Source organism: Mustela putorius, unplaced genomic scaffold (genome assembly GCF_011764305.1).
Source record: "Mustela putorius furo isolate JIRA1106 unplaced genomic scaffold, ASM1176430v1.1 tig00003909_pilon_pilon_pilon, whole genome shotgun sequence".
In the NCBI taxonomy this organism is placed as follows: Eukaryota; Metazoa; Chordata; class Mammalia; order Carnivora; family Mustelidae; genus Mustela; species Mustela putorius.
In genome coordinates this window covers 13,332,090-13,358,935 of record NW_025422057.1, presented here as the reverse complement: position 1 = coordinate 13,358,935, position 26,846 = coordinate 13,332,090, and the positions used below count along the sequence as shown (strand labels likewise).

The window sequence follows — 26,846 nt, the reverse complement described above, 5'->3', positions numbered from 1 at the left end:
GGGGCCAGCTGCCTCCCCAGTCCTTTTACGAAAATGCCAGGTACCTACCTGGTCTCTAGTGTTCCCTGTCCAGGGTGACATGCTCTGGCTGGCCCCAGAGTCCCAGGACCCTGCTCCTAAGTTCTGAGTCCTAGGCTCTGGGGCTGGAGTCTTCTATCCCCTCTCCTACTGGGGGGTGACTGTGGGAGGTGTCCCCTTCCCTCCTGTTTCCCCACCCCAACCCGAGGGGACCCAAGGACCTGCCGGTCAAAGGTTCCAAGTGGCACCCTGCTTCATGCTCCCCGGGGGAGAGGAGAGGAATGGTGGGGTTCTGAGTGGCTTCCCTGGAAAGAGATGTGTCCCTGTCTCCCAACACCCTGTGACCCCTTTCCCTGGCACTCTCATCTGGCAGCCTTCATGTCCTCAAGGCCAATCTCAGGGGCAGTGAGTCTCCAAGAGCAGCTGCAGCCCCTTCCTAGGGGTGAAAGCTGTAATCTTGGCTCTGACCTTAACCTCAGGACCCTTGACCTCTCGCTCTGGGGCCCCTGATCTTCTTCCCTTGACTCCCCGGCCGCTTCACCCAGGCCACCTGGGACGGCCCAGACGCAGATCCCCGGAGGCCCGCGCAGGTCTGGGCGGGGGCGCCGAGGCCGGTTCTGGAAGGTGGCGCCCTCCCGCCCCCAGCTGCCGTGACGTCAGAGCCGGACCGGGTAAAGTGAGCGGCGGCGGCGGCGGCCGGGCGCTGGGGCGGAGACGCAACCGGGAGCCGCGCGGACGGACGGAGCCCACGGCACAGGGCGGACTGCCGCAGGCGACCCCGAGGTAACGGGGGCGGAGGGGCGGCGCGGGGACAGCGGGGTCCGGCGGCGAGCGGGGACGAACGCCAGCGCCGCGCGGGGGTCTCCGCGGCGAGCCGGGGCGCCGGACGCACGGGGCGCGGGGTTCCGCGGCGCCTCCCGAGCGCCCGATGGGAGAAGGGGGACCTCGGGGGCGGTGGACAGCGGGGCGGCAGCCCGCGGGCCCCAGATTCGGGCCCTGACGGCGCCCGCGGGCGTCCTGGGCGGGAGGGCGGGTGCCCGGAGGACGCCGCCGCCGCAGGTGAGCCGAGAGTGGGACGTCGGGGACCCGACAGGGCGCGCGGCTCGGGGGCCGCTCCTCCTGCCCGGACGAGGTCGGAGAGCTGCGGGTGCGGGGACCCCCCGGCCGGCCGCGGCCCCTCACCGCGCGCCGCGCCCGCAGCCCCGCCACGGAGCCATGGCCCTGAGCGAGCTGGCGCTGCTCCGCTGGCTGCTGGAGAGCCGTCACTCGCGGAAGCTCATCCTGTTCATCGTGTTCCTGGCGCTGCTGCTGGACAACATGCTGCTCACCGTCGTGGGTACGTACGGACTGGGCGGCCCCCGCCCCGGGGACCCCTTCCCTGGGTGTCCCCCGCCCCACACTCCCATCTGAGCGCGCTCCGGGAAAGTCGGGAGAACACATTTTGCAAAAACCTCTCCTTCCTCCCCTTCCCGAGTCTGGCGCCCTGCAGCCGCGTTTTGTGGCTTCGTTTTTCTGCCCCCCCCTTTTTTTGTGGCTTCGTTTTTCTGGTGGTCAGGTCAAAGAATGTGGCATCTTGTTAAGACCCAGAACTTGTGTTTCCTCCTGATAATTTCCTGCTTCCCCCTGCCTACTTAGACCACGATGAGAAAGATTCCGACTAAGAACCAGCCAGTCCCTGGTGTTCAAAATAATGTTAAAGTAATTATTGTGCCGGCCCACAATGTGGGTTAACAATTCAACCTCACATTTAAAGGAACAAGTCAACATCCCTCTCTGCAAAGAAGGAAGTGACACATAAATATACCTTATCAGTGGGTGGCTGGAGATTGGAACGTTTCAGGATCTTTTCAAAAGCAATTTGAACAGTGTTGGTTTCAGTCTTTTCCCTATAGTGGATTTTTGATAAACAATTAAAATCCAGGTCTCTTAATTAGCCCCATTAATAGCAGAGTGTTTGGTGCGTTTTTCCTTAATGTCCAAATTTTTAATGAATATATATATGTATATTAATTCAGATTCTCAGGCGTGGGTTATTCCGCTCCTCTCCGTTGCCGGTTCTCACCTCCAGGATTACCAGAGTAGCGGGGCTCCTCGGAGTTCAGTAACAAGGACCTCGCCTCTCCTTTGTGTTGAATGATCTGTTGTCCTACACATGCCCACGGCTGCTTTTACATCAATTTTCCTTTGCCTTTATAGAGGTCTCAGGAATTTTTACACTTCCCAGGCTGTATGAGAAATTGTGGACTCCCACTCAAGTCGTACATGAAGCGGGCCTGTTGCAGAATTTCCAAATTATTACTTCCTGTGGGTTTATCTTCCCCTAAGTCCCATCATGAAATTTTGATTTCTATTTCCTGGATTCATGGACTGAAAGGTCTTTCTGAGCCTCTCTCGGAAGAGCTCTCGTTGACCCCCAGGTCAGCCCTGAATAGACTTCAGACCCCGTTTTGCTTTCCTAACCTATTCCTGGGAGGGAACCCCGTCAAGGAGACGTCCCACGTTGGCGCAGAATCCTGGGCAGGTCCCTTCTGCACAGGAGCTGGTCCCGAGAGGAGCCGGAGCTCTCACAGCCTCCTGGGGCTTTGTTTTCTCCCCGGAGCTCAGCACCCGGGGCGGGGCCCTCCCAGGGGCAGACCTGTCTGGGCCTCCTGTGGCATTTGATGTGCCTGCAGCTTTGCAGCCCTTTGACCTGGGGAGGGGGGCTTCCTTGCAGCCGCAGCCTCCCCGTTGTGTTTTGTCCACAGTCCCTATCATCCCGAGCTACCTGTACAGCATTAATCACGAGAAAAATAGCTCCGAGGTCCAGACCGCCAAGCCCGTGCTCACGGCCTCCACCTCAGGCAGCTTCGAGAGCATCTTCTCTTACTACGACAACGCCACCATGGTCACGGGAAACAGCACCCGAGAGCTTCACAGGGGGCTGCTACGGCCGGCCGCCACGCAGCACACGGTGACGAACACCTCCACTGCGCCTTCAGACTGTCCCAGCGAGGACAAGGACCTCCTGAACGAAAACGTGCAAGTGGGCCTCCTCTTCGCCTCTAAAGCCACCGTCCAGCTCCTCACCAATCCCTTCATAGGAATGTTGACCAACAGGTAGGCTCCGTTATTTTGGCCAAGGAGGATTTTTTTGCTTTGAATTTTTAAAAAAGATTTTTATTTATTTGAGAGCACACGTGCGCCCATGTCGGGAGGAGCAGAGGGGGACCCGGGAGAAAGAATCCAAAGCCGACTCGGCACTGAATGCAGAGCCCCACACAGGGCTCGATCCCATGACCCTGAGCACGATGCAAGAGCCGGAGCTTAACCGACCGGGCCACCTAGGCACCCCTGGCCAAGGGGTTTTATATTTCTATCGTTCCCAGGTTATTTCTCCCTGGGGTTCTGTTTCTTGTTCACTCATCAGAAGGTAGAAAAGCAGCGGTGGTGGGTGAGCGGGGGAGAGACCATCTCCTCTTCCTTTTGTTTCTTTCCTTCATCACTGATTGCGCATTTGTTGCCCCCTCTGTTGGTCAGAAGGTAAGAAACCTTTGAAGGAAAATAAAGGGACCCTCCCCAAGTGGGAGAACTTGGATTCTGTCTACATGCCGGATTTCATTAGTGCAGTTGCCAGACTCGCCCCGGGGCAGCAGGAGCTCTGCAGACGCCGGGGCATCATCATTGGATTCTGTATGTCACTCGGCTTTGTCTGGTCTTCTCCCTCGGGTCATCCACTTCCCTGTAGAGAGCCAGGGTGATTTGGTTTCCAGCGGACATGGTGAAGCCTCAGGATGGGGTGTGGGATGTAGGGAATGTGGAGAAAGACCAGTATTCCTGCTAAGTAGATGGAATCTTCTAGAATGCTGAGGCCATGGGAAGTGTAAACAGCTCCCCGGCCCGTTACTGAGCTGGGTCCACGTGCACAAAGAGAAAAGCGAGGCTGTTTTCTGGATGAGTCAAACCAGCCAATAATGCCCAAAATAATGCCCCAAGCTAGCTTTAGGTTCATCTGGATGCTCTGGACTTTTTTTTTTTTTTTTTTTAACCATCTCCTAATTTTGAATAATTGTTCCCATTTCCACTGTCAGTGGCCACCTGGCTGGGCCATCACAGCCAAGGTGGCCCAGCTCTGCCTGGTACATTGGGGGCTCAATGCTGAGGACGGGGGGCTTGCTGAGAAAAGGGAGAGGCAGCCCCTGCGGACATCGGCTGCAAAGAGGGGGAGCTGGCATGGTGCGAGTGAGGGCCAGTGGGTTGCCATGTGCTCATCGTGGCCCTCAAGGCAGGAAAATGGTAAAGAGGGGGGTGCCCGGAGGCCTGGGGGTGAGGGTGGGCTCTGAATAAGGAAGGCAGGGCAAGCAGATGGGCTAGGGCAAGGCGGGAAGAGACTCCAAGGGCCAGGCCGAGAGAGGAGGGGGTTTTGTTCAGGGTTAGGGGACACTTGGGAGCCACTAGAGGTTCCAAAGCCAAGTTGAAGAGTCTGGGAGCCAAGCCCAGTTTGCAGTAGATCAGCCTGGCACCCCGTGGAGGCTGGGAGCAGGGACATCTTTACCTTGACCCAGGCTCTGGTCTGCAGTAGGGGAAACAGGCCCGGCTTTGTTACTCGCAGGACCCTTTGTTCAAATATTATTGAGCATCTCCAGACTGTAACGAGGGCATTAAAGCAAGCACAGGGCCCTTGTGAGAGGGGGGCCGGCTCTGGGACAGAGAAGAGGAGGTTTGTTGAGTGGGGGGGCCGTGGGGTGGTGGCAGAGGCTCAGAGAGGTGGATCTGACTCCCCCCACCCCCCTCAGGCAGCCCCGAGACGCGCACACAGGTTACGGTCACCTACTGGTGGCCACTTGGCTGGAAGCCTATTTTAAGCTTTTGCAGCCTGACTCTCTGGGCAGGGTAGTGGTACCCCTGAATAAATTTCAACAATCCCAAGCCCCACCCCCGCTGTCATGTCAAGCAGCGTTATGAAGCTGCGGGTTAACATGGGCTGAGCACGGGAGCCTCGCAAGGATGGGCTGACTGGGAGCCCACCTCGAAGCAGGGTTATCAAGGCGCCATTTGCAGGTGTCCTTCTCCTTCAGGAGGAAAACCAAACAGCCATCGCAGGGTTGTTTTTCTCCACCTCCAAGAGTGCTTCTTAAAATGCATCTGGTGTAATTGCAGAACACGTCTCCGGGTTTTGTGTTCCGAGAAAGCGAACAGCTCAAAGGCTATATGAGCAAAATTGAAGACATTACTGTAATAATGCCTTGTCAGTCACTTGGGCACCAGTCGTCCTAGCTGAGGAGTGTAACACAGCGTTCAGAAACTGGCATGAGCGTTCAATCATCCACATGCAAACGGCAAAGGAAAAGCTTTTTTTAAAAATCCCATTTTTGTTTTTAATGCTTTGCTTACACCCTGAGGAAGAAGCTTGTTTAAAGCTGGTGAGACCTTTTCCCCTATTAAATACTCCAGAGGCTTTGAGACTGTAGCCACCCAAGGCTCCTGTTTGGGGCTCAAAAAAAAAAAAAAAAAAAAAAAAAGAAAAGAAAAGAAAAGAAAAAAAGCCTTCCAACAGAAACCTAATTTTGTTTTGTGACCTGTGAAATTCGGTCTATTCTTATGATGGGTAATCCACTTTCCAATTTAGAGCAAACCTGTAATCCCTAACGGGTTCCCCCAGCTAGTCAGCAAATTGAAAAGCTTCTCTAGTGCTGCCCTATGATATGGAAACGCAATCGAGTTATAATATTGATGTAGTGATCGTCCCTCCAAAATGACCCGGGTTTTTGTGCATTTTTCAGTATTTTCCAAGCCCGGTAGATACGAATTTTGGGAACTTGCGGCATTTCTGGGTGTCCCACAGCTCTGCTCAGAGACGGATCCATTCCTTTTGCTTTAGAGGACTTGCCCTGGTGAGCGCCTGCAGAGGATATAGTCTTTTGACATGATTTGTGCCAATTGCACTCTCAATTATGAACAAGTTGTGTCACTCCCACTTTCAGGGTTGTGAACAAGTGTGTTTAATACAGCATTTTACGGTTGGTTATTATGTTTCTGATTAAGGAACAAGTAGTTAAAAGCCCGGAGCCTCAGAGCTGGAAGGGACTTGATCGAGGGCTTTGGGGCCGGTCCTACCATTTTGTAGGGAAAGGAGTTTACCGCTTGGGAAGAGAAGGCATCCGCCCTGGGCAGCACAGGGCAGAGCCAGTGCCCAGACTCTGTTGGGTGTTTTCTTCCCTTCCTGTTCTTTCCACCTGCTCCATGATTTACAGTTTTTACAGTTCACGTCTCGGGATCCACAGTGCCCGTCACCATCTGTCCTCCCTGTATCTGTTGGGGCTCTCTCTGATTGCACCAGGCTGAGCCGGTGAAAGTAAAAGCCTAAACAGTGAGTTGTTGATTGATACTTTTTTTTTTTTAAAGAGGTTTAGTTATTAGAGAACATGTGCGCATGGGCTGGGGGAGGGGTAGAGGGAGAGAGAATGTCAAGCAGATTCCGGGCTGAGCACAGAGCCGGACCTGGGACTCGATGTCAGGACCCTGAGATCATGGCCTGCGCTGAAAGCAAGAGTCCAGACACTTAACCAACAGAGCCACCCAGATGCCCCATGATGGCTGTTTTTAATCATCGAGTGGGGAGTTTAGAAAAAACCAGTGTGGTTTTTTTGGACATGGACCTTCCCTTGCCTCCCCAGTCCTGGAAGAAATCTTTTTCTAGCCCCTGGTGGGATCTGGCACTGCTTGCCAGCATGTCCGCCGTGGGGACATGTGGGGACATGGGGACATGTGGTGACGTCTGACAGTGGGGAAACGAAAGGCCTCCTACATCCCCAAAGACTAGGGAAGCTCCCGCGAGGCTGGTTGGAACCTCTCCTTTCTGGAGCCCTTTGCTGCAGCTGGGACCCACCCCTCACACGTGTCACGGCCGGACCCTCCTATTCACGGTCAAGATGCCGCTGTCTGAGTGGCTCTAGAGGCCAGTGACGCGGGAGGCGGGCTGCCTGTCTGCTGTTGTAAGTATTGGCTAAGAGCCCTCCTTCCAAACCCTGAAAGTAACAAATGACACTTCCTGAGAAATGTTTACTTGCCCATTGGGTTGCTAATATGCAAGTTTTATTCCTGTTTGATTTCATCTTCAGGTGTTAATATTTTTATTGAAAAAACGGGTGCCCAGAGAGGGAACGGAAGACCTTTGATTTTTGGCAAGGGTAGTGCTTGCATACTCACCAGCACACTTTCCAAAGCTCGCGGGTTCCATGCGCCTTGGTTGACTTGATTTTTATCTTTGAGGCTTGTGTGACTTCTGATTCCGTTTATTCATCTCACGACAGCAGCTGTGCATCTAGGGAGGGGTAGAAGGAATTCAGCTAGCAGTATCTGTTGTCCTCTAGCCCCGTGAGTGAAACTGAGGCATATGCAGACCTACCAGGAAAGTTCCAGGTAGACACACACTGTAACAGCACCTTTATGTCTCTCCCCACAAATCGGGTTAAGAACGGGGCGCCATGGTCTCCCCTCGCTTCCGTAGTAGCTGCCTCTCGAGAACCAAGAGCTATTCCAGATGCACCGGATGGCTGGGGAAAGCGTTAACTTGGGGTGCTGGGGCTCAGCGCCCCGGCTTCCTCCCTCGGTCCTCCTCTGCTCCCTGGTCTGCTTTTTATCAAGCCAGCATCAGTGGCTTAATTTATTTCCATAGTTACCTCATGTCTTTGAAAGCCGGTTATTTGTCCTCACAAATCTTAGCCCACATCTGAATGACAAGAAGGGAGCCGCAGGGCACAGAGTGGCCACGGAAGGCGGGTGATTCTTTTCTCCTTCGCTTCAGCCGCTGGTCTGCAGTTGGCTTTACGGGAATAAGCAGTGACCTTTTCAGTTCCTCCGCGGACAGGGAAACCAGCTCTTCTGGAGAGGGATCTCCTGTCCTAGATGTTGTTAGGATGGGCTGATCGAGTCTTCGCTTCTGAAATGGAGAGAAGCTGCCTGTGAAATCGGGGGCTTCTCACGGGAGCCAAGCCCCCACTTGAGCTGTGTGGCAGGGAATGGGGGTGACCCCCACAAAAGTCAGAAACGCCCGCTTGCATCCCTCACTCCGTGCATCTCCTAGCTGAGCAAGACAGACCTAAGGGCTAAACCTAAGAATTTTTTTTGCCTATGAAATGATGGACGTCAGCCGTCTAGTGCGTTTCAGCAAATGTCAGGAGTCCCTCTCTTTCCTGAAGTTTGCTGTGCCACCTTTCAGAAGATCATTGAAAAGGGAGATGCCACGTCTTGTCTCATATGACGTCGTTTGTACCCTTCTGGGTCCCCTACTCTGTGTCAGGCAGAGGGAGCCTGAGTTTTAACAGCCCTGAGAATTGGGCTTGCATTGGTCTCTATGGCAAAGATAAGCTAGTTGTATTAAAGAAAAAGGTATTGATTTTCCGTGATGTTTTAGGGACTGTGGAGTTTCTCCACTGGTGCGTAGGTATATATAATGAACAGAACTTTTATTGCTTTGCACTTTTTCCTGGGGATTCAATATATGACTCTTAGTCTTATTTCGATTGGATTAACTGCTCCCTGATGCCCTACAGAGGGTGGCCGTGGGCTGGGATGACACACAAGGGGAGAGTAATGGGATATTTCGCCAAAGGTTTGCTCTATCAGATGTAGCTCTGCCGAGCGCTGAGATGAGAGACTGACTCAGATCTTCATGACTAATGTCACTTGAGTCTCTGTTTAGGAGACATTGTGGGGAAGGAGAAAGGGCATTGGTGATCGGCCCATCACTCAGTGACCCTGGGCCTTGGACAACTTTCCTTCGGAGGTGGGCGTTGGTTGGGGGGGCTGGGGCAGAAGAATCGGAAAGTGGAGGGCTCCAGGATATGCCCATTGTGCCCTGCTGACTTGGGGCTGAGCCCCGGGGCAGAGATGCTGCCTAGTACTTTCTACTGGGTAGCACAATCAGAGGTCTGGTGGGCACTGAAAGTATAGGGGGCATGAGTGTCTGGTAATGAGAAGGAAACGCGTGAGCCCGGGGTATCCGGAATGGTTGGCTCGATCTGTCACCATGGTGAGCCACTCTGTCTTTGAACCTCTGCTCTGTCATCCAGCATGAGGAGAGTTTGGAGTGGCCAGCCTCTGAGTTTCTTTCCAGTTTGACCATGTGGTTATTTCCTATGTGCTTATTAAAATGCCAAAGGGATTAAAAAAAAAAAAAACAAGAACAAAAAAGGCATAGCTGCAGTGGTTTTAAAGCAAATGCAGCACCTGGGTTTGGGATCAAGAATCCTATATAAGCACATACCCCTGTGGGCACGGAGCTCCCTACTGTTGAACGATAGACCAACCATATGTGGTGTGATCCCATGCTCCTGTAACGGACATCCCCATGTAAGTATATGCCAGCAGGACTGGACACATCCCAGGCACTCAACATAGGCCTGTTATCCTGAGTTTGGGGCAAGTTACTTAGATTCCCAGCCCTCAATGTAGTCTTCTGAAAAATGAGGGTCCTGCCAGTGGGAATCACAAGGGACCCTCTCGCTAGCTTCCTACTTATGGCCTTGGGAATGCCAGAGCCTCCTGGTAAGAAGCTACTCAAGATGTGTCCTGCCAGGTGGCCCTGGCCAGTTATCAGGGCTGCAGACTGAGTGTCATGGCCCTGGTATTTCCACCAGCTTTGACAAATACATTGTTTTCCAAGGAGTGTGTTGAAAGGGGGAGAGAAACCTGTGTTTATTCTAGGGCAGCTATGAGCATTGCCATATTCCATTCTTCCCCCAAGATGTAGAGGAGTTGCTGGGAAAAATGAACTGCTTGTGAGTTCTCTTCTCTAAACCTCCTGGAAGTTTTTTTATTCAGTATCCAGCAGAGCTGTGTAGGGCTTGGGATTGTAAATGGGGTTCTTTTGCCTAAATGAGTAAAGAGCACAGAGCAGCCAGCTCTCAGCTAGCTGAGGTTAGAGACCCTTCCATTTGATGCCCATCTGAGCTGCTGTTGGAGCTGGCATCTTTGCTGTTTGCCTGGTTGGCTCTGAGCCCCACCTGGTGAATTACAAGCTCATCTCATGTCATAGTAAGGGAAGTTTTGCATGGGACAGTAGGAGGAGGGCTGTCTGGGAATCTGGCATGATTTTGAGATGCTATTTGTATTTTTGCTAGTTTCTGGAGCACATGAAGCAGTTAAAAAAAAAAAAAAAGGTGTGTGTGTGTGGGGGGGTGGATTGAGTATGACCAGGAACTTTTGGAAAGATTCTATTTAAAGCCACATACGTCGTTTGGCTTCCTGGGGAGGTGGTGAAGAGAAGAGCCCTTCCAGGCTGCGTGGCTGTGGACTCAAGACTCCTTGGTCCTCACTTGGCTCCTGTCCAGGAGCTTCTGGGGGTGGGAAGGTTTGGGCGTGGGAGGACACAGAGCCTGGAGATGTTCTGGGCTATTCTGCCTCAAGCATGGCTGCTCAGCCAGCGTTGAACCCCCTCCCAAGGCAGCAGGGACCAAGAAGCTGCCTTCACTCTCCGTTCCCATGCATAGGCAGGAACCAAGCGGTCTGCTTGCCTGCAGACACAGAGAGGAAAGAAGGAAGAGAGTGAGGGAGGAAACACTCTCTGGAGCCTCTTCTGTGTCCCCTGGTAGCAGTTGCTCATCCATATCTCATTCTGTCCTCCCTCCTGTGCAGGCAGGTGGGTGGTGGCCAGCTCGGCTCCCATGGGTGGGCCAGTGTGATACCCAAAGACCAGGCAGGGTCTTCCCACCACCCCTGTCCACCCTGAGGGCAGAGCCCTGTATGGATTGTGGTCTTTGTGAGCAATCAGGGTGTTGAATTTTTGCACAGAAAACGAGGCCTATTTTTCTAGGCTGGTCCCATTGAGGTCAACGTGGAGATAGACTCAAATATTTTCTTGCATCCCAGTGCCTCTGAGATGTAGTCACATTGTCTCCGCCGCCAGTTGAATCACTTGATGAGCTTTTACTGGACTCATTCAGTTGCCACTGTCCCTTTGGAGAATCTCTAGCAAAGACAGTAATTAATTAAAGAATTGTTGTATATTTTAGACATGCTTTGTGTTACTTGCCAATATTGTGTTAACATTTATTGCAGAGAAATTTCTGTTCAGAGTGGCAATCGTGAAATGTATTCACGTTCGAGGTAGTCAAACACGGAAAGGTCACACAGGAAGCACCGACTATATGAATTTTCAGAAAAGTTGACCAAATACTTATCCGCCTGATCCCAAAGGGTAGGCAGGAGAGACTCTGTATAAAGCCTTAGAAAAATACAGAAGGTTGCCAAACGTTCCCCATGCTTCTCTTTTGCAGAATTGGCTACCCAATTCCAATGTTTGCGGGATTCTGCATCATGTTTGTGTCAACAATTAGTAAGTGTCTGCTGTTTGCCTTCTGTGCGCGGGTCATGGGATGGGCTCCGAGGACCCCACACTGGGAATCGAGGCTGCAGCCCTGTGTTTAGGGTGTTGTGTATTGGCCACAGTTGCAGAAGGGGGTCAGTCGAGCTGTTCATGGCACAAAAGCACCATCAGGTTAAGGACTAGCTTCACATGCCCATGCGAGCTGGCGGTGGGAGGTCCCGGTGTCAGCTTGGCACTGACACGCGGCTGGGCCGCTCCCTCCGCAGTGTTCGCCTTCTCTAGCAGCTACGCCTTCCTGCTCATCGCCAGGTCGCTACAGGGCATCGGCTCCTCCTGCTCGTCTGTAGCCGGTAGGTGTGCAAAAGCCCCAGTAAGTCAGGGCCCCGGGGCGGGGGTGGGGGCATCAGCCTTGCCCCGGCTGCAGAATTAGCTGGAATAATGTAGGGAATCATGAGATTCCCGATGGTGCCTGGGGAGGGGTGCTTAGGAAGGGTACTGGTTTTTCCTTGGCTTTGGCTTGGTCTTCCATTTCTGTGAATCTGGCCGATTTGGGAGATCACAGGTCTGGGTCGGAGAGGGAGGGCGGTGAGTCACAGATGATTTATTTGGGTGCTCCCCGGAGAGCTTGACTGCTGACCGTCTCTTCTCCTGTTTAGGGATGGGCATGCTGGCCAGTGTGTACACGGATGACGAAGAGCGAGGCAATGCCATGGGCATCGCCCTGGGAGGCCTGGCCATGGGAGTGCTAGGTGGGCAAGGGCACCTGGAGGCCTGTCTGCTGTGGGAGGAGGGCCCCAGTGCTCCCTGAGTCCACTCGGAGTTCATTTGCTTGTTATCCCCTACGTTCATGGAGCCTGTGAAAACTGGTGGGACCTTCCTGACCTGGGAGGGTGTGGGCTCCCCTGCCTCCACCTCCCAGCCTGCTGGGTGACCTTGGGCAAAAAAGAAAAAATCCCAGACCTTCACCGGTCCAGATGTAAAATGAAGGCTGAAACAGGACAGTCTGCAAAGCTCCTTTCTCTTGGGCCTTCTCTGGGTTACCATCCCTCCCGAGGACCTTCCTACTGTGCTACCTTCCAAGTCTGTCTCTCCCCCGTCCCGGCTGGCGGAGAGGAGACTTGGGTCCTCTGCCTTCTCTGTCGCATTCCCGGGCTTCACTCGGGAGCCCGAAGTTCTGCCCATGCTGGTTGATAAGGACCAAGGTTCTCGCTGACCCATTTTCCTGTGCTCCTTAAGCAGCACAGTTGTGTGGCCTGGCTCTGGTTTCTCTCTGGTCTTTCTTTACTTTTGGGGGGACCTTGATATGCTCTTGCCCATGTCTTGGGTATAGAACCGCTTGGAGAAATTGCCCAGGCAACTTGACCTGAATAGAATGTAGGGTGGCCGGCCCAAATAGTTTTTGGAACAAAGTACAGACTCAAACTCAAGAAACAAATGGATGGTTCTGGTGGAGTGGGTGCGGGGGGGCGGGGATCAGTCCCAGGGCCTGGCGCCAGCCTCTCTCTCTCTTCCTTGCAGTGGGCCCCCCCTTTGGGAGTGTGCTCTACGAGTTTGTGGGCAAGACCGCTCCATTCCTGGTGCTGGCTGCCCTGGTGCTCTTGGATGGAGGTGAGTCCATGTGGGCACCTTGGCCATGACCTTGGCGGCCGTGACCTGTGTCAGCAGGTGACCCACTTCAGCAGGTGCTTGTGCCCACACCTCTTTCTTTTCTTTTTCTTTTTTCTTTTCTTTCTTTTTTTTTTTTTTTCCCCTCCCCCCCGGCCTCGTAGCTATTCAGCTCTTCGTGCTCCAGCCGTCCCGGGTCCAGCCAGAGGTAAGCCCCTGGGGAAGGAGCGTGTGGCGGTGGCCACATCCACCTTTCTAACCCCTGTCTTCTGCTGACAGAGCCAGAAGGGGACGCCGCTAACCACTCTGCTGAAGGACCCGTATATCCTCATCGCCGCAGGTGAAACTGCCCTCCGTCTCCCCAAGTCTTCTCCACCCAGGCGTGGGGGGTGGATGGTGAGAACCAGGGAGAACCAGAACGCTGGGCCGTAGAGAGTCATGAGCAGCCCAGGGGCTCTACCTGCGTCACAAGGAATGACTTTGTTCCACCATTAATCTCCGACTCTCAGCCAAGTTCCTCTCCTGGTGTTCATTTGCGGCACAGAGGTCTGGGTCACGGAGATGCCCTGACCCAGAGTTTTGTTTGTGTCAGTGGCTGTCACTGTTGGGCCTTGAACTTCAGGAGGGAGTTGGTGGCCTCACTGCAGGCATCGTGGGTGGGCGGTCTAACTGACCTGGCCGTGCATGAGGAAGGGCTGACGGCAGAGCCCCAGAGGACAGCTGCCTTCCCGTGGAGCCGTCACGCTGTGCAGCACTGGCCAGGCTGCTAGGAAACCCCCTTTGTCTATAGAAGGTTCCAGCTTCGGGGGCTTGGCCTAGATGGGCTCAGAGGAAGCCCCGGTTCTATGGTTTGTGGGAGGATAATGGGCCTCATTTATCCAAGAAGCTGTCCTGCCAAGACCCTCTCCGTGAGGTGGGCCTGGGACTGCCTGGCAGGCGGCTGGCCTTTTGCTGCCTGGGCCTGCACCCTGGTCGGCAGCGGCCGTTGGGGTCGGCCAGGAGAGGGCAGTCCTGAAGTAGCATCAGATGCGGTTAGCGTGCAGTTGGTCTAAGCAGCGGTCACGGGCGCGGCTGGCGCTGAGCTGGACGGTGCCCTACCTGCGAGCGTTCCGGTTCAGCCTCGTCATGCCCCAGGCCGGCTTCCTTGAGGCCTTCTGCTGCTGGATTTGGTTGGGGGGCACCGGTGTCACCCTGGTCTAGACCCTCTCCATCAGGCTAGCTGGCACCAGTGCTGCGAACCTGGTGTGACTTCCTTATGCAGGGGATCTCTCTGTGTCCCTAGCATGATGAGGGGACCGTTCCAGTGCCCAGACACCTATGGAGCCCGGGCTGTCTCGGGCGGAGTGAGGAGCTGTGTGGTGAGAGCGGATTCCCTGCAGCCCAGCGCCCACTGCCTGGGGCTTTCTTCGACCCTCACCGCCTCACCCTGGCTCAGGGAGGAAAGAACCATCCCGCACTATTGGGTGACCGCATCTCCAGGCAGCCTCGGCAGAGGGATCCGGGGGTCAGGCTTATCTTACTTGTTCTAGTGGGATTTTAACTTATGAAGGTGACTGAGCAATGACCCAGAGGGATCAGTGCTAGTGAAAGGAACATTTTATTACCATGCCACTCAGGGCCCCCTGGGGAAGCAGCAGGTTGCCTAGGCCAGAGGTTGGCGTGGGATGAGCAAGGCGGGGCTGCAGGCTTTGGGGCTGGGGGCCGTCCCCGGGTGCCTGGCGCCTGGCCCTGGGGAGGTTTGGGGCCGGGGTGTCAGTTTGCTGTGTGAGAGGTGGACAAGGAGGGGTTCAGAGTATGGGCCCTGGGTCACAGGGGAGACATAGCGACACTATCAGTTTGACCCTACTTCACAGACAGCAAATAGACCAGCTGCGAATCTGGGAAGACAGCAGACGGGTGATGGGAGCCAGTCATGTCCGCATCCTTTCTGTGTTCCATCTCTGACGTCAAGATGCATTAAAAAAAACCCCTTTCTTTACTATGTGAGCTCCTTAATCACCGTTGCACAATGTTCTTTGACTCAGGATTCTGGCAAATTAGAGGTTCCCAGGGATGCGGCCCAGGAAGCTCCCAGCACCGCAGGGGAGGTTTCTTCCCTGATGGCTCTACCTTTACTAAGGGTTCTGGTTAACAGGGTGGTGATGGATAGTTGTAGAAATACCCTATAGGGTTAGTTGATTTAAAAAAAAAAAAAATCCCTCAACAGCCCATCTGTACTGAATGCACTGGGTTTGGGGACATCCCAAGCATCTTTAGAGGTGTCTGTGTTCATTGCCCAGTAAAACAGGCTCAGGAGCCTCCAGCTGCTGGGGTCTGGTGTGGTCGGAGGGTGGCCCACATTGGTGGGCGTCCTTAGGCAAGTTACTTGGCTAATGAGTTAGAACTCCTTCATCAATAGGTTGGGATGGGTAGTCAGAGGGAGTCTGAGACTCCTTCCAATTCCTTTATGACTCTGGGATTCTAGTTTGAAAACAACGTTTCTTAATACTTTGTTTAAATTTAATATTTAATTTTAGTTATTAGTATTTCATTTTAATAGATTTAACTTAATATTTGATTATTATTTAGTAACGGTGATGATAGTAATAATAAACCCAACCTCCTCACTCTCCCCTTGACCTGTTATTTATCTTTTCCTCACAAAAGTAGAAGTTCTGGGCCTCCCAGTGGATTGTTCTTTTGTGGGCATATGGGGTTTATTTATTTATTTTTAAAAGAGATTTATTAATTTATTTAGTTGACAGACAGATCACAAGTAGTCAGAGAAGTAGGCAGAGAGAGGGGAAGGAGGAAGCAGGTTCCGTGCTGAGCAGAGAGCCTAATGCAGGGCTTGATCCTAGGACCCTGGGATCATGACCTAAGCCGAAGGCAGAGGCTCAACCCACTGAGCCACCCAGGTGCCCCAGCATGTGGGGTTTAACTGTGTTTGGCATCAGAGATGCTCAAGACCCAAAACAGAAGCACACTAACCTTCTTCCTTCCTTGCAGGGTCCATCTGCTTTGCAAACATGGGGATTGCCATGCTGGAGCCAGCCCTGCCCATCTGGATGATGGAGACCATGTGTTCCCGCAAGTGGCAGCTGGGTAAGGACCGGAGTGGGAGCTTCTGATTCTAGAACTTTTGTCCCCAGGGCGAGTCCTATCTTTGTAGCCCTGTCAAGCTGCATGTACCAGGATGATAACATGGTGGTTTCTGTTTGACACTTAATGGGCTCTGTGCTTAGGATAGCAATGCCCTTTGGGGTCTGTTTCAACTCCAGTTTGTTTGTTTGTTTTTTGTTTTGTTTTGTTTTTTAATCATCCCTGATGGATGCAGAATTAGCGTAGAGGCATCAGATCTGGGCAGAAATGAGAGCACAAAAATACATTCAGCATCTCCCCATGTTTCTGAATTAGACTAGTTAAATGTATGTGAAGAGCAGTAAAATTTATGTGAAAGAGGCTAACAAGCAGGATTTAAGACGATTAGTTTTAACACTATTTTTATTTTTTTAAAGATTTTGTTAATTTATTTGACAGAGATCACAAGTAGGCAGAGAGGCAGGCAGAGAGAGGGGGAAAGCAGGCTTCCTGCTGAGCATAGAGCCCGACACGGGGCTCGATCCCAGGACTCTGGGATCATGACCTGAGCCGAAGGCAGAGGCTTTAACACACTGAGCCATCCAGGTGCCCCTAGTTTTAATACTTCTAATTTAGAAAGTACTACATGCTTTATTATTAAAAAAACAAAGTATATAGATCAAGGAAGTCGGTCTTAAAATCTCATGTTCATCTTTCCTGCCAGCCCAATCTTCTGTGATATTCATCATTAATAGTTTTGTGTCTTTTTCCAAATGGTTCTGCATTTATCGCCATGCGTGAGATGCTTAAAAGCCCAACCCAAGTGGGATCTTTCCAATTGTATCACTGTGTGACCTCTTGTTTGTTCATATTTTCATGTCAGAATGGGTTGATGTAATTTTCAAAATTAATTACATTTAAATTTTTATCAGTTACACATGTACTTAATGTTTAAATAAAATAACATTATTAGAATTATAGTGAGAAAGCCAGCAGTCTTTGCTCCATGCCTCCCCATCTCCAACCCACTTTCTCAGATTTGATCACCTTCAGTGCTTTTAGATTTTTCTTCTGCTAATTTATTTCTCTAAATAATATGTGTAACTCCTGTTTTTTTTTAAGTTGTCCAATATCTGACATTGTCTACCAGCTCCCTAACGTGGTAGATGGAGATTTAATGCCATTATTATTCCACCTGAAAATATCAAACAGCCAACTCACCTGTTTTTCTCAACTTCTGTTTTTTTCAAAGTTATATTGTTTGTTGTTAAGATTAGCATTCAGTATTGCCATTATTGTGACTAGGTAAATATTCAAAGAAGAGCTGCAGAGAGTTTTATGGTTATTTCTTTTTACAGACTTTATGTCCATAAAGACTACATTAAAAACTAAGAAAATGGAAAGACTTTTGTTTTTCCTAGAGTTAGTTATTGCCATGTCTTCCCGTTTTCTTAGTTTTCAATGTAGCCTTTATGAACATATTCCCAGACTCTCTGGCAGAGGGGAAAGGCCCTTTAAATATGGCCAAGTACATCAGCAAGCCCAACCCATTTGTGTTTTCTTGTTTGTGGACATTTGTTGCACATTACTCTGTCTTGCTCCAGTCTGGACTTACTTACTAGGTCATCCAGTATTTGAGTATCTTTCCCTCTCTTCTATTTCCTGTATCCTTCTCCTCTATATTCCTTTCTCTTGGTTTACTCTATCATTATGATGGAACACATCCTCTAGCTGCTTTCTGAGAGATGGTGAATAGCAGGTAAAGTTTTCAGAGATTCTGCATATCAATAAACATCTTTATTCTCCTATCTGGTTGACTTAGTCTATTTGAGTGTATGATCCTTGGTTGGAGATTTCTTTTCTTCAGTTTTGAGGCCAATGACCTATTGTGCTCTGGTGTCCAGGGTTGCTGTTGAGGAGGCTAGTGTCAGTCTCAGTCCCTATCCTCTGTAAGTGCTGGAAGGCTCTCTTCCTCTCTAGGTTATGTATGTCCATGATGGTTTTTGCAGTGGGATCTTTTTCATCTGTACTGGACACTTGCTTGGTTAGCCTGTTCACCAGAGAAGCTGCTCCTTTCTGTTCTGGGAAACCATTTTGTATTATTTCTTTAGTTAATCCTCCCCCTACTCTATTTTCCCTCTTCTACTATTCATTTTTTTGATTCAATGTTGGACCCTCTGTGTTTTATCCGTTTCATTTATCTTGCCTTTTCTTATTTCCAGGGATTTCTTTCTTTCTTTTTTTTTTTTTTAAGATTTTATTTATTCACTAGAGAGAGAGAGCTCGCACACAAGTGAGGGGAAGAGGCAGAGGGAGAAGCAGACCTCCCGCTGAGCAGCGAGCCTGATGTATGGGGCTCAGTCCCAGAACTTGGAGATCATGACCCAGCCGAAGGCAGAGGCTTAACCACTGAGGCACCCAGGTGCCCCTATGCTCATTTCTTAATTTTCATTTTCTAAGCTGTCTAATGAATTTTTATAATTGGTGTCTTCATATCTTAAATTTGAAGAGTCCTTTCATATTTACTCTGAGTGGTGTTGTATGTGTGGAAGGGCCATTGAAATAACAACGTCTTACCATTTGGTAGGAAGACTTCCACTCACTTCCCGCCACAGCGTCTCAGGCTATCCCTGGTCTCCATGCTGCCTGGGGCCCCTGGGCTAGTTGAGTTTGGTTTCCCTAAAGAAGCGGTCTCCTGCCAGGGTGAGCAGTTGAGAACTGGGGAGTCCAAGTCTCTTAAACTAGCCTTTCAAACATCTTTCCTGTTGACAGCCTCCCTTACATTCACAGTACCTGGAGCCTTCATTTTTCTGAATGTTCTGGGTTCTGAGGCACAAAAGCTGTTGCTTCTTGTTGACTGCCCTATGTGCAAGTAGAAGGTTCCAGTGTTTTCTGCTGTGTCCCTCACTGGTCTCTCTCTGCTTCTTTCTTCTTCTCACTGCATTTTCTCCTTTTTCTTTTCGTCTGTTTTTGGGCATTGAGGGGGAGGGTGTGGAGCTTTCTTTTGTTCCTTTATTAAAATTAAAACAATTTGGGTTGGGAATGGAGGAAAAACCTATAGATATAATCTGCCCTGTTTAGCCAGAAGCCTATCATTCATCTTAATGATTGGATATTGTTCTATTTTAAGGTTATACCATAAATTTTCCACCAGCTGCTATCATTGGCCATTTAGGTTAGTTTTGGTTTTTGCCATTTAGAAACCATACTGTAGCAAAATATTCTTACATGCATTCCTGTTCATGATTGGAAGTGGAACTGTGTGCAAATTCCTGAAAGTGCAGTGGGCTTTCGGGAATTAGTAACGCTGCGCTAACATGAGAACTGTCAGCCTTTCCTAGTTGCATATGTGAGAAGGTTGTTGGGGGGGGGGGTGTCTCGTTTTGATTTATTTTTTACAAATTCTTTGAGTGCAATTGAGCATCTTTTCATGTGTTTATTAGGCATGCCTATTTCCTTTATTGTGCATTTCTTATTAAGATAGGTTGCCCATTTTTTCTTTGGAGTTGGGTTCTCACTGATTTTAAATATTCTTGGTATGTTTATTAATCCTTTATCAGATGTTTCACAAATATTGCCTTTATTTTGTTGTATGTCCTTTGAGTTTAGAAATGTGTTTTACTGCGTACTCAGAACCTCTAAGATGCCGCTGGTCAGAGCGGTCTGTCCCTTCAGGTCCTTGTCATTTCAAGGGAAGCTCCGGGGAGACCTTCCCCACGGGAAGATTATTTTTGTCATCCATATTTTCCCCTAATTTATGATTTATTTTTTACATTAAAATCTTGGATTTACATGGACTTAATTTAGGCGCATGGTGTGGAGAAGGACCAGGGATTACTGTTTGCTGTGTGACCAGCCAGTTATCCTAAGGGCACACCCAATTTTTCCCAACTTTATCGTCCTTGAAATGACTGTGTGTCCTTGGGTCTGTCTCTGGGTTCTCTCTTCTGTTCCGTTTGTCGGCAGAAATTCCCGTGTCTGTGATTTCCTGTTTGATTCCTGGAGCTTTAGGACATTGTTGGATATCTGGGCAGCTGGTCCCTGCGCACACACCTTTTTCTTTAAGAATTTATTGATTATCCTTCCTGGGGATTTCTTTTCTTTTCTTTTTTTAAGATTTTATTTATTTATTTGACAGACAGAGATCACAAGTAGGCAGAGAGGCAGGCAGAGAGAAGAGGAAGCAGGCTCCCTGCTGAGCAGAGAGTCAGCCATGGGGCTTGATCCCAGGACCGTGGTGGCAGAGGCTTTAAACCCACTGAGCCACCTGGGCGCCCCTGGGGATTTATTTTCTATTCATTGTTCTCTCGGCTTCTAAATGTCCACCTTTGGGTGGAGACTCTCAGTTCCAAGGGAAGCTGCCATTTTTAGTGCCCCCAACCTTCCCACAGGCAACTTTCTAGTCCCTCCGGGTGGCATCTCCAGCTTGTCGCTACCTCAGTCCTTCTGGATGTGCCACTGAATCTCTGTGTTGTTTCATCAAATACTCCTTCCTTAAAAAGTCCCAAATTGTTTAGGCGGGGCAGGATGATGTGGGCTGCTGATGGGTGTGGGGTTCGTCTTTGGGGTGATAAAAGTAGTTTGGAAATAAATAGGGCTGATGGTTGCACAACCCTCTGACTCTTCTAAAAACCACTGGACCCTGCGCTTGCAAAGGGTGAGTTTCAGGCATATAAATGATGTCACAAAACAAAATCAAAACCCAGCCCCAAACAGCAGGAGACATTCAGCGACAGTAGAAGGATTCTTGGAGCCAAAGTAAGGCTAGTTCGTAGACCGAAATTTAGCTTCGAACCTCCTGGCATGGGAGTTACCAGAGGAAACCCAGAGACTTGAAGCTCCCAGGGAAGGCGCAGCACTTAGCAGACGGAAGAGCTTTTTCTAACTGGGGGTTAATGGAAAGCAGTTTTCTAAAAGATGAGAAGACGCTCTTCCTGTCTTGTTGCCAATGCTGGCTGTCAACACCGTGGGTGCCTCTTCTCCCCGTGGTGGTTTGGGCTTCCAGGCGTTTCCAGGAGGCGCCCCTCGTCCTGGGGGCACGTGGCTTGCTCACTGTGGGGTCCGATGTCCCCACCTCATTGACTTCTTTTCCTGACCAAGTGCATCTTGGCCATGAGTAGGCTCCTCGGCTGGTTCCTCTCTGGACAGCCTTCTTTATGAAGTCCTTAAAGCTCGTCAGAGGCTCTGGGCCTTCTGGGTCAGATAACAGGCTGGAGGCCTCCCCGATTTTATCAGGAGGTCCTCTCCTAGGGCTTATCTTCTAGGCCAGATGTCTGACGGTCACCGCCCCTTTCCACTGTGCCATGGCTCCCCTCCTGCCTCAGACAGAGATTTGTGTTTCTTCAAGAGAATCTTGTGTTTCTTCAAGAGAATCCCGTAGCTCTGCCGTCCTCCCCGGTGGGAGCGGAGCACAAGCCCTGCAGCTTGTGGCCCGGCTCTCCCAGAGCCCCTCAGGCCCTGGGAGCCTTGGGGTGAGGAGGGCCCCGTGGGGGGTGCCGGATGAGGACTGCGGGTGGTGGTGAGAACTGGCTGGTGGCAGGGGGCATGGCCATTCGCAGGGGGCCCGGGCAGCCTCCCCTCCCTGTGCGAGGCCATGTGTGAGCTCTCCCCAGTCCAGTGTGAAAAGGGAAGCCCTTCTGTCCCTCTGCTTCCCTCAGCATTTCTGGAAAAAGACCTTAAGGCTTGAAGTCAAAGCACATGAGCCTTACCAGCTACCTGGGTGATCCATGATTGTTTTGTTGAACGCTGTGGTTTGGGCCATAATTTTTAGAGACAGTAGATGTTGGCTGCCGATATTCTAGAGGGCTCCCTATGAGCCCATTGCCCAGACACCACTGCCGCTTGGGGTCGGCCCTGAGATTGGGTTGGAAGGGGAGAATGCTTTCACAGCATCTCTCTTTCCCTCAGGTCTGGGGTCAGATGACCTCTCCCTGATGCCAGGAGGCTTAGGGACCCCATTCCTGGTGAGGCCTATAAACACTGAAAGGGAACGTAAGCTCTGGACAATGCAGCCCAGAGAAGAGTGGAGCCAGATTCTTCTGGTTCTTTAAGGAGGTGTCCAGGTTGCAGTGCAGGATGGAGGCTAGGATAGCGGGCTGCTGGGCAGGGGAGCCCCTCCACTCCCAACCGGCCCTGACCTTCAGGCATGTTCAGGGCCAGCCTGGCTGGGTACCCAAGACAAGAGGGTTGCTCATATGCTGTCACTCTGGGATGTGAGGACTGCAGCCTCCTGAGCCTCCCAGGGAGGCCAAACCCGGATCATTGCCCCACTCTGGTTCTGGACCAGGCCCTTGCGGACCTCAGGACTGGGTGATCGGGAGCTCGGAAGAAGCCCACGGATGCATCCCCACCATCCCTTCTGGGGCTGCATGTCCAGCATTGGTTCCTTGGGGGCTTTGTGGCAGGTAGAGCCTCACCCTCTTGTGCCCGGCGAACCTGTGGTCAAAGCCAGGCTTTCCACGAAAGCCCAGGCATGGGCGGACAGTCCCTGTGGGTACACTTTCTCGTAGGTGCAGGGGCAAGTATGGAGGTACAGGCACCCCAGTTAGGAGAGCAGGGGCCCAGCAGAAGGAGAGGCTCCCACGTGTAGCCCCCACACTGTGTGCAGGCCGGCCGATCCACACGTCTCTCCTGTGTTGGGAAGATGCAAAGACTTCTTGTCGCATTTGCACAGCATACAGGTTTGGGGAGGGTCAAATTGACCCGTTCATGACAGATCCAAAAAGATCTTCCTGGGCAGAATGAAGGTCTGAAAGGAACAAGAAGGACTCTCTCTGGTGAGAAGGTAGAGTCCTGCCCTGGGGTGGAAAACACCGCCTGGAGGGCGGCGGGGGTGTGATGGGGGTGCGGGTCAGTGTGCATGAGCCCCATGAGGGCTGCATGAGTGGTGGCTCCCCGGGGCCAGAGCAGGCGTGACTGCCTCCGGAGCCCAGAGTGACCCAGGGGCCGGATGGTGGAGCCAGCCCTGTGAATCGTCCAGGCCTTCCTCAGATGGTAGTGGTCACTGTTGTGCACCCAGCAAGGAGCTGGGCGGGGTCAGTCCCGGGCACCACGTTTCTAGGTAGAGGAGTCACTTGAACTTGTACACAAGGGAGGCAGCTGGTGCTCAGTCACTGGCCACGACCCAGAGCCCTGGTGGTGGTTCATCAGGGAAGCCAAACCGTGCTGGTGGCCAGGCTGGGGGAGGAGGTGGAAGGTTCTGGAATGCACAGCAGGATCAGCGGGTGGAAGAGATGGGAAGCTCCGGGCTTGGGGTTAGGACACCAGCCCCTGGCGGGAGCCGTCCTCACAGACCTGTCTGGAAGAGCAGTGGGCTCCCAGCCCGGGTCTCTGAGCAAAGCCAGGTGGTCTCTTAGGACACCCGGCAGGCTGCTTCGGGAGGCACACTGTGGTTTCTAGGTTTCTTTGAGTCCCTAGAACGGGTTGTCGGTTGTGTGCTGTGCTGGGGCCCTGGCCATGCCGAGGAGGCCGAAGCTGTGGTAGAACAGCTCTCGGGGCTTGGAGCCTGACGTCTGAAGCTGGAAGTCAGAAAAAGAGGGTTCTAGCTCCAGACCACACCGCCGCCTCTCGCCCCCAGGATGCTGCACAAAGGGGGCTCTGCCTGCGAGGGACAGTGGCCTCCCTCAATACCTTTGGTTCTGTGAAGTCCGTGCCCTCACACGATCTTTTTCCCCTAAGTGCTCAGCTGTGTTCCAAGCGCCGCCTGGTTGCCTCCCGGAACAGGTGACGTGGTCCCCCTGCCCTCTAGGACCTCGCTGCAGTCTGGGGCCGGCCAGGCCACCAGGGTAAAAGGCCAGTAAGGCGCCCACAGGGAGGGACAGGGCAGGGGGCTCAGACGGGGAGGGTGGGCTGCCCTCTGAACCTCAAAGCCTTCCCGTGAGCTGCGTGCTCTAGGAACGGTCGCTGTTTCCTGGGCTCTGAGAGGTTACGGTGACCTGCTGGAGCCTCCACCAGTCTGTGAAAGGGACATCTTGTTTCTTGCCTGACTTCTGGTGCTTTTTCCTGGAGAGCCATGACACTGCAGTTTGGGGCCCGAGAGGTTCTGCTGTCGGTGGAAAATAAGGGGCGCCCACGTGTGGGTCCCACGGTGAGCTTAGCACCCCACTGGCAAGTCAGGAAGCTGTAGCTGATCGGGGGCTTCTTCTGGAGCTCGCTGGCGACCCTGCCTTGAGGCTTGGCTCCTAGAGTCAGGATTCACCAGGAAGCAGGGCTCCTGGCCGGGTTCTCTGCAATCTGCTTCCACTGGCTCCAGTTCACGGCCATGTCTGTGGACCAAGTTCAGTGCACAGGTGTTCAGCCCTGGGTGGGGTGGGGGGGCGGGGGGGCATTGGTTGGCTGCTTCAGTGTCAGTCTGTGAGGGCTTTGTGTTTTTAACATTTAGTCACCAACATTTATGCATCCCAAGAGGTTTCATGTAAGAACCTCGAGTTGAGGCTTTTCTAGAAAAATCAGATATTCCAGTCTTGGTCCTCCTGTCTGGGAAGACGAGCAGCTGCCTTCTCGGAGGGGCTCCAGGCCCTTCCCCCCATGTTTTGTTTCTCGGACACCGAGGCCCAGTGTCGAGGCTATTTCTCACGGCACCTGTGCTCTTACTTTGCTCCTCCCGTCATTTACAACCTCCCCAGACCCCACAGACACCTGTCCTGAGACCAAGGCCTTCATGGTTTCTTTCTCCAGACTAACTCTCTGACGTTGTGTTCAAGGTTGGGCTTAGTTAGGAGCTGCTTTGGGGAGCTTCTGGGTTCCGTACCTGTACTGGGTCCGTACCTGCGTCGCTCCCCGACATTGCCCCGTCCCGGTTCAGTCGTCATCTGATTCCTTCCTTTGGAGACGTGCTCATGGCGACCAGAGCCACTGGCTTCGCTGTAGCCCTGAGCCGGGCCCATGCTCTCAGTCGTGTTTGCTGAATCTGATTGTGCCCAGCTGTCATTTCGCCACCTGTATGCAAGCGTGGTGGAAATGGTTTCCCAGAACACAGCAGTGAGATCGCTCTTTATTCTCATCTCCCAGATCACCAAGGCCAGGATGATTTGGTTTTGGATCATTTTGAAATCCAGCCTGTGCTGGCAGGCTCAGCCTCCTGGAGGGTTTGACGGCCTTCGTGCTCGCAGAGCTGCAGGGAGAGGCTGCTGTATGCTTGACGGGGGCCAGATCCCACCTGTCTGTCTGCGCGCTGCTGAGCTGCCGAGACGAGAAAGGCCGCGGGCCCTGTGCGTTTCAAGAGCAGTGCCCACCTGCTGACCGTCTAGCATCTGGCGTGTGTGCTGGCTTGTTACAGTCGTGGGATTGGGGACAGAGCAGCGCTCACCATTTGTGGGCAAGGCTTAGAATCAAACCTGGTATAACTGAGTCCAAGAAGAACACCAAAAGTATGACTAGTTTGACAAGCCATCTTTCGAGAAGAGATGGTCTATTGTCGTGATGACAGATGGGGACCACACAGAGCTGATCTGGACCAATCCCCGCAGCCAGGCAGTTGGGACTCGAGGAGGCTTTCTGTTCAACGCACAGACGATGTTCAAGGCAACCACTGCCACCCGCAGCTGGAAATTGGCACAGGGTTGGCCCCAGGAATGCCAGGTCTCTGGGAGAGCATGGAACCTTGGACATGTCAATTTCTGTCACGTGCCTCGGTCACAGAAAAGGACCACATGGACATTTCTTTTTTCAGACATGGAAAGATCTTCATAATGCTAGTTGAAAGAAGCAGGGCATAGAACAATAACATAAAGCCATGTTTTGTTTTGTTTTGTTCTTACAGTCCCGTGTGCGCGCATTTATCTGAGTGTGTGCGAACTCGTGGGTACAAACTGTCGGGAGGAGATCCCCGTGAGCATCCTCGGAGTGAGGGGGTTTGGGATGATTTTAACTTTTTTCTTGGTCCTTAATGTTCTCACGTTTTTTCCCTAATGCCTGTGTCTTCCTTCCGTGGTAAAGTTACAAAGGGGGGTGAGGCCGGGGGCGCGCGTGGGGTCACAGTGGCCCCACTCCCGCGGCGGGAGCCGCCCGTGTCAGGTCGCACGCAGCCACCAGCAGGCACAGATGGAGGGAAGATGGAGCTGTTGATAGAGGAGCGGATTTCATTTCTGGAGCGTCTCAGCAGCTTTGTGAGGACAGATCGGGCCCATGGGGTCCAGTCTGGATCCGTCCGCCACCGGATATTAGCTGCTTGCGTGTAGGTCCTGGGGCTTCTCTCCTCGGTGCTCATCAGCATCGTGGTGTCTGACAATTATTACTTTTTCTAACAGTTGACTGATGATCAATACTGATAAGGTGTCCTTTTCATAAATTTACAGGCATCGCTTTCTTGCCAGCTAGCATCTCTTATCTCATCGGAACCAATATTTTTGGGATGCTCGCGCACAAAATGGGGAGGTAAGATGATATGCGGACAGCGCCCACTGTCTTAGAAAAATGTAGCTCTTTGAGGCAAATTCTGCATGATTCTGCCTTACTTATCACAGGCAACTGCTTTGATTTCCACTGAAGATTTGACCTGAGGAAAAATTCGAAGTGGTCATTTATTAAAGGTGCTTTTTTATGTTTTGTTTTTTGGCAGGTGGCTTTGCGCTCTTCTAGGAATGATAATTGTTGGCATCAGCATTTTATGTGTGAGTAAAAGATGATATTTGACAAGGGGTAATGCTCTGTAAATAAAACTATTGCTTTGGACTAGACTCCCTAGGAAGCCTTTTATAACCATTTAAAGTTTGTTGATATTTGGTTTTATGACCTCTTCCATTTTCCTCTAATTTTTTTTTTTTAATCTTCTTAAACGTTTTGGACAAGATTCTCCAAGGAATAGATTTTTAATTTGAGGTTAATCAGTTGGAGGTCATGTAGCATGTTTTTTGCATAC

At 51.8% G+C, this 26,846-nt stretch overlaps 1 protein-coding gene across 1 annotated transcript in view; it reads left to right on the top strand.

Moving 5' to 3' along the window:
• The first annotated feature begins 690 nt into the window (after window positions 1-690).
• SLC18A2 (solute carrier family 18 member A2) overlaps window positions 691-26,846 on the top strand; it is a 36,199-nt gene continuing 10,043 nt past the window's right edge. The window contains exons 1-12 of the mRNA XM_045068980.1: window positions 691-801; window positions 1,219-1,354; window positions 2,763-3,114; window positions 11,274-11,332; window positions 11,590-11,673; window positions 11,980-12,072; window positions 12,842-12,931; window positions 13,093-13,136; window positions 13,208-13,268; window positions 15,917-16,012; window positions 26,284-26,362; window positions 26,547-26,598. Coding sequence (XP_044924915.1) covers window positions 1,234-1,354; window positions 2,763-3,114; window positions 11,274-11,332; window positions 11,590-11,673; window positions 11,980-12,072; window positions 12,842-12,931; window positions 13,093-13,136; window positions 13,208-13,268; window positions 15,917-16,012; window positions 26,284-26,362; window positions 26,547-26,598 — 1,131 coding nt within the window. The 5' untranslated portion in view covers window positions 691-801; window positions 1,219-1,233. The remainder of the gene's footprint in view (window positions 802-1,218; window positions 1,355-2,762; window positions 3,115-11,273; window positions 11,333-11,589; window positions 11,674-11,979; window positions 12,073-12,841; window positions 12,932-13,092; window positions 13,137-13,207; window positions 13,269-15,916; window positions 16,013-26,283; window positions 26,363-26,546; window positions 26,599-26,846) is intronic.